This window comes from Sinocyclocheilus anshuiensis, unplaced genomic scaffold (assembly GCF_001515605.1).
Source record: "Sinocyclocheilus anshuiensis isolate Anshui unplaced genomic scaffold, SAMN03320099.WGS_v1.1 scaffold320, whole genome shotgun sequence".
In the NCBI taxonomy this organism is placed as follows: domain Eukaryota; kingdom Metazoa; phylum Chordata; class Actinopteri; order Cypriniformes; family Cyprinidae; genus Sinocyclocheilus; species Sinocyclocheilus anshuiensis.
Genome location: NW_015554092.1, coordinates 473,222 through 480,721, shown reverse-complemented (window position 1 = coordinate 480,721; position 7,500 = coordinate 473,222). Strand labels below are relative to the sequence as shown.

The 7,500-nt window shown below is 35.6% G+C and overlaps 1 protein-coding gene across 1 annotated transcript in view; it reads left to right on the top strand.

Moving 5' to 3' along the window:
- The window catches only part of LOC107669274 (tyrosine-protein kinase SgK223-like), a 29,377-nt gene that overhangs the window by 680 nt on the left and 21,197 nt on the right, over positions 1-7,500 (top strand). The window contains exon 3 of the mRNA XM_016461452.1: positions 6,576-6,946. Coding sequence (XP_016316938.1) covers positions 6,695-6,946 — 252 coding nt within the window. The 5' untranslated portion in view covers positions 6,576-6,694. The remainder of the gene's footprint in view (positions 1-6,575; positions 6,947-7,500) is intronic.

The following is a 7,500-nucleotide window of genomic DNA, read 5'->3' as shown; positions in this document are numbered from 1 at the left end:
TTGTAGCAATAGCCAACAATACATTGTATGGGTCACAATTATACATTTTTCTTTTATGCCAAAAATCATTAGGATATTAAGATCATGTTCCATGAAGATATTTAGTGAATTTCCTACCGTAAATATATCAAAACTTAATTTTTGATTAGTAATATGCATTGCTAAGAACTTCATTTGGACAACTTTAAATGGTTCACATGGTTTCTTTAAGGAAGTGAAATGTCTAATTGGTGGATTCATATGGAATTTGTGGAATGCATGTTGCATGTTGGTTTATTGCATATTTTGGCTGGTTTGATTGGCAGTAAGAGTGTATTTAAACACATTTGACCATGTTTAAGTCTGATTGCACAGTAAAGGCACATAGGTTGCGGGTAAAGATTTGGTGTTTGTGACACTGGAGGGTTTAAACTTAAAGCTCTCAGCAGAAGCACTGGAGGAGCGCCACCCTTCCCCCTGAGCAACATCTGAAGGCAAAAACATTCATTGTTCACAAGTGCTGAAGTGTTTTCAGCTGCTGCAGGAACAAAGAGCTTCTGCTTCTCCTGTTGTGCCTTGGGTTTTGACTTGTCAAACTTGTTGCCAGCGAGTCTAACGGCTGAGCAAACACAGAACGGCCGGCGACACTTCAACCTGCGGGCCATTATTTATCTGTCCTCACGTGCTCATAAACATCATGAAGCTTCCTGAAGATTACAGTTTCCCTCATGAGGTTCCTATCAGGATCTGCACGAAAGGAAGCCATAGAAGAACCATTTTGCATTTTGAAGAACCAATGTGCATTGGAAACGTTTCACTCTTAAACATAACAGTTTTCATAGTGATGCCATAGGAGAACCATTTTGGTTCACCTTTCAGTGATCAGTTCTTAAAAGAACCATTTTTTATGTGAAGAACATTTTAAAAATCTATAGATTTTTTTTCCCCCCACTTTAAATATCTTTTTGTGGAATGGAAAGGCTTTATGGGTGTCAAAGGTTCTTTTCGGAACCATAGTTACCAATAAAGAGTGCATGTTAAAATAAACATAAACTAGTGTTCAATCCAAATGAAGGTCTGTGAATATGTTTTTTTGGTGAAATATGGAATATGCATGATATATTCACAATGATTTTCCAGCAAATATAAAATGAAGCACTGATTTTATATGATTTTAATTGGCTTTTTAGTTGGCCATGAAGTTTAAGAAGTCATTAGACTTCAGTATCCTTAATTTTTCATCATCAGAAGTCAGAAAGAGCATTATTACCAAGTATGTTTGCGCACACAAGGAATTTGTTTTAGTGTCACAAGCTTCCAGTGCACAGAGACAACAACACACAGATAATAAAAAATAAGATGAGAATAAAAATACACATGTGATCTTTCCTAAAATAACCATTTTTTTAAGTGTGACGTTTTTGTGCAATGGAAATTTTCATTGGATTTTAAAGTATTTGCATTTAAAGACTGTAAAACAAACTAAGGTGGGGGTGATATGGGTGATATATTGAATATGCGTGATATATTCACAATGAATTTTCAGCAAATATAAAATGAAGCACCGTCTGAGATTGTTTTAATTTGGCCCTATAGTTTACTTGGAGTTTAAGAATCATTAGACTCTTTAATTTTTCATTGTCTTTCCCAAAATAATTGTTTTTCTTAGTGTTAAGAACATTTCAATAATCTGAAGAGGTTTATGCACTCTTAAGAACCAAAGTGCATTGGAAAAGTTTCATGGGTGTTAAAGGTTCTTCATGCAAGCATCAAATGCCAATAAACTATCTTTGTTTTTAAGTGCAAAAAGTTTGATGGTTTACAGTCTTTAAATGCACGTCATCTTTGGCATGCTACTTTAACATCCATGGAACGTTTCCAATGCATTTTGGGTTTTTTGTAAAGCAAAAAGGTTCTTTGGGGAACCAAAATGGTTCTATGTCTTTAAAACCCAAATCGTCTTCAACATGCTAGCAAACAGACTAAAACAGAGCCACTGATTCATCAGCCATTGATCGAGGGTCAGTAGATTGTTGACCCCGTCCATCTCCACTCCACTTTCCCAGGCCACCAAAATTAGAGGCTCTTCTGTTCTTTCCATGTCAGGCTTCAGAAAGCGTTCTCGTCGGGAGGAATGTGAGGAATGTGAAGAGGAGACTCGCACCACCGTGAGTCTAGCGCATCTTCTCGCCAGCCAGACACCAGCGACGGTGCGAAATCTCACAGGTTTGTTTTCACTCTCTAGCGGGTGAAGACCTTTCAGATATCTGAGCCACAGAAAGAGAGGCTGTGCTGTCAGAAATGGAAAGAAAACCATCTTTATGGCCACATTCTCCGTTTTTGCCAAAGTAAAATGAATCATTTCCTGAGACCAGTGTTAGGCAATTACTAGTAATAATATGTGAGCACAAATAGTCATAAGGGTCCATTTTTAGAAATTGAGAGTTTTGAAACCTGGATAAATAAGCTTTCCATTGATGTATGGTTTGTTAGGACAATATTTGAAGATCTGGAATCTGAGGGTGCAAAAAAATCTAAATATTGAAAAAAATCATCTTTAAAGATGTTCAAATGAAGTTCTTAGCAATGCATATTACTAATCAAAAATTAAGTTTTGATATATTTACAGTAGGAAATTTACTAAATATCTTCATGGAACATGATCTTTACTTAATATCCTAATGATTTTTGGCATAAAAGAAAAATGTATAATTTTGACCCATACAATGTATTGTTGGCTATTGCTACAAATATGACCGCTTTTGTGCTGCAGGCTCACATATTACTTTTTCACAATAACTAGTAGTGTAGCTAATTACTAATAAGATTTCAGTAATAATATTACAGTTACCATCAATAAAACAGCTCGTTACTTAGTTACTTTCAATGCCTCAACCTCTACTGATTTGAAATCCAATAATTCCTAGATTTATTTTTATAATTTCACATGAAGTCAGCAGAGCAGCAGGCAAGCTTGGAATATGGAAATCCTTATATTTAGCGGATGGAAATATTGCTGTTGCATTGATTTTGTCAGGAGAAAAGATGATCTGAACACTTACATTACTCTGGCGTTACACGGCTTGCCCACAAACATCCCTCTGATCCCGTTTTGTTTGTATAAAATCTTTTTAGAGAACTAAACCTTTTCTGACGAACTTATATGATTTCTTTTGATAAAATGCATCCTGGAATATAACCGTATATGGGTGACAGAGACATTAGAGCTACAATTAGCTTCAAGCTACACGTGGTATTTAATGAGATTAATGCAACACTTGTATTTAAATGTTACTATTAATCACCTCTGACTTCTGACTGCAATCCAATGTGCATTTTGGTCAAATGATGAGGCGGAAATATATTGTTAATAACATTTTAGAAAACTTTTATGGCGAATATATGCAATTACAACTTCTGTGGGGTGTGAAAGAAAAGTAATGTAACTAGTAGTGTATCAGCTGCTCAGGTTATTTGAAAAAGGTCATGTTATTTCCTGTTTTAACCATCCGTGCCTTTAAATATAACAGCAACTGCTGCTGCGAATAGATTCCTGTATCAAACTGAGTCATTGTGCAACGACACATTTGCAAATGTGGTTTAGAAACTCTCAGACTCCAGCACCTGCTGCTGCTCCTTTTTTTTAAAGAGCGTATTTCTTAATTAAGAGTCTAGAAATGAGTCACATGTGCGCAGGAAAGGTAATTAATGAACTGAAAGAGTTCCATCTGGTGCCGTCCTGTGAAAAGCACTAAACAAATGTGTTACGGTCATTAAATATTTGCATGATAATTTGCTGAATTTTTTCAACTTTAAACAAGTTGCATGGACTATTTCTGGATCTTTCCGGCTACTGGTTGATGTTTTTAAGGAATTGATTTGGAAAGATCGAGATTTGGTCCATGCAACTTGTTTAAAATAGTTGAAAATATGCAGCAAATTAAAATGCATGCATTTAATGACAATAACACATTTGTTTAGTGGTACAGTCCAAATGAAGGAATATAAATATGGCTTATATTCACTATATATTTCTCATGATCCTAACCATTTACATTTTAAATTATTTAATTCGCTTTATTCATCTTGCGATGTTTCAGCGTCTCTGATTTGAACCTCAGATTTGGAGTGTTTCGCATTAAGATCAGTTCATTTCTGTGAGTTCAGACGGCTTCTAGAAGGTCGTTCGTCCATGTGTTTGAACAGAATGAGTTTGTTAATGTCCTGATTCCGGCTGCGGTTGGGTTTCATGAAGTGGGTGAGTAAGTCTGTCCAAAGGAAAGCTCTGTATGAAGGGAGGGACCAGGAACTGGAGGAGCGGATTTGCACCTTTTGTTTTTCACTAGTAAGCATGAAGTACTTTCATCTGATTATTTAGGCCAAAGTCTCTTACACAAGTGCATTTCCCTGTCAGAAACACTTGAAATGTACAAAGGTTTATGCAAAGCTTTAAAGAAGAACTTTGAGTTTTTCAGTGGCAGCATGTTGATATTTCTGGAGCCACTATGAAATCTTTTTTTTATTTTTTCCCCCCAAAAATTCAGTGTTTTACATTTTCATTATTCTGGACTAGGGCTGGACAATAATTCAATATCAATATGTATCGCGATATAATTATTTTCAATAACGGTGATATGATTTTTAAACAAAATGATAATTCAATATCAATATGTATCGCGATATAATTATTTTCAATAACGGTGATATGATTTTTAAACACATTTCCGATATTTCGATATACATTACCAGTGTTTCCCATGCATTGATTTATTTGTGGCGTTTGACTTCGTTGAATAAACATGAGCACTGCACGTTTCAAAATCATAACGTGGCGCGGGTGTTTTATATGAATGTATCTCTGAAGGGAACCGACTGTCTTCAGAAAAGTTTCGATGGCATTTTCATTTGATCTAATAAAGTAGCGTTCATGAGCGGAGCTGCTTTGATTGCAGCCGTTACCGGAGAAACCGCAAGTTCTACCGCTCTCAAAGTGCCTCCTGCTGGCAGACAATCAGTTTGCATTTTAAATAAGTCCGTCTCTAGCAGCATGTTTTTGTTGTTGCTCTTTTTTTTCTGCAGCCAACTCAGAGCACTTTTCATATTCTTTATCCTGGCTGAAGCACATTTGTTTCAATCTATAACAATAATCAGCCGTCCTACATTACCAGTCAAAAGTTTTTGAACCGTAAGATTTTTAATTTTTTTTTTTTTTTAAGAATTCTCTTCTGCTCACCAAGGCTGCATTTAAAGTACATCAAAAACAGTAAAATGTTGAAATATTTTTACTATTTAAAATAACTGTTTTCTAAAATGTTACTGTTTTTGCTGTATTTTGGATCAAATAAATGCAGGCTTGGTGAGCAGAAGAGAATTCTTTAAAAACAATAAAAATCTTACTGTTCAAAAACTTTTGACTGGTATGTTGGAAGATATTAATAATTAATAAGGTGAGTCTGAGATGTTTATTTGACAGTGATTTCACATTTCTTGTTTGTATGAAGGCTAAATACAAATAAAAGGTGAACATTAATTTATTTGTGCTGTTTTTTTTCTCTAAAGTATTATATGGTTTTATATGAGGTGTCATAGACTTGGCAAATTCATTTTTCATAAGTTTGTATGCACAGACATCTGTTGTGGGCGTTCTTGGCAGTTTTTACAAGGCTTTTTTAAATAGTGTTCATATCGATATCGGAATTATATCGTATCGACCGAAATTAAGAAAGATATCGTGATATAAATTTTGGCCATATCGTCCAGCCCTATTCTGGACTGTATGTTTCATCTATCAAAAATGTCTAATCAATTGATTTCATAAAACCATTTAATGATTATTTAAAATTTTGACAATATTAGGGTGCTATGAAATACTTAATTTTTCTTTGGAAAAATCTTTTTCAAGATTCTTTGGTTTATGACTGAATAAAAAAATGATAATTAAAAACTGTGGTAATCAAGTTCATTCATATGACTATAACAGTATAATCAATCTTTGTAAATGTAATCATATAAAAAAATACACCAGTTATTTACAACAAAACATTGCAAAAAACTGTACTGTTTTAATTAAATAAAGGCTCTTGATTGGGTGATATTCCTTAAAATAATGTTTTAATTAATTAATAATAATTAGTAGGGTTGCAAAGAGGCGGAACATTTCTGGAAACTTTCCGAAAGTTTCTGAAAATTCCCTATGTTTTCCAAAAGTTTCCAAAAAATCCCAGAAAGTTTCCAAAAAAAATCCTGATAAGTTTCCAAAAAAATCCTGGAATGTTTCCCAAAAATCCTGGAAATTTTCCAAAAAAAATCCTGGAAAGTTTCCACATTTTTCAGGAAATTTTCCGCCTTTTTGCAACCTTAATAATTAGTAGTAGTAGTAGTTTGAGAAGTTAATTTCACTTCTAATATTTCTGTCAATATTTCTCCCAGTTAATCCAAACTTATATGTTGGTGTTTTGTTGTGAAGACCTTTGAGTTTCTGTGTGTTTGATGACATTAACATATGACTAATTCTCCAAATGCATGTGGTTTTTCATATCAAACATATACACCAGCATAACTCAAAATCATCTAAAATGTATCTTGTGTTTTCTCAGGTTTGCAGGCTGCTGGTCTCCTGTGCCACACACTATGTGACCAAACACCGTCGTCTGTTCTCAGCTTGTTCCGGCCGGCAGTAGAGTCGATCAGACCGGAGCTCGAGGTCTGTGTTAAAATGTCTGCGTGTGGAGAGTTTGCAGAGCACGTGTGGAAACCAGGCTCCTGTAAGAACTGCTTCCATCCGCGCAGCGCTCACGGACAGACCGGCACGGCGGGAGGAGCTTGTGTCCGAACGAGTCTGATCGGGGAAGACGAGGGTGGGGTAACGTCTCCCTCTCCGTATATCAAACCCACCGTCGCTGTCAGACCCACCATGATGAACATGGACATCACAGTGGAGGTCAAGACGGAAATGAATACAGAACAGGTATCTGCAGGAATGCACTGAATCCATTGAGTGGATGAACTCTTAAAGGAATACCCAAACATGAAAATCTGCTGAAAGTGTGCTCACCCTGTGGCAATCCAAGATTAGGATGAGTTTGTTTCTTCATCAGATTTGTAGAAATGTAGCATTGCATCAGTGTCTCAGCAATGGATGCTCTGCAGTGAATGGGTGCCGTCAGAATGAGAGTCCAAACAGCTGATAAAAACATCAAAAGTAATCCACAGCACTCCAGTCCATCAGTTAACATCTGGAGAAGACAAAAGCTGAAACAAATCCATCAAGACGTTTTTAACTAAAATACGAGTCTATAATCCATAATAACGCTTCCTCCAGTGAAACAGTGGTCTGGTCTGAATCAGGAGAGAAATCTGCACAGATCAAGCAGCGTTTAAACAGCTCTAAACAAATATGTAGCTGGATTTTGATGTGAGAGACAACAGGAGATGGACTTTTCACTTGACTAAGTGTTATTATGGATTATGGACTATGGTTTGAAGTTAAAAACGTCTTAATGCTGGATTTGTTTCAGCTTT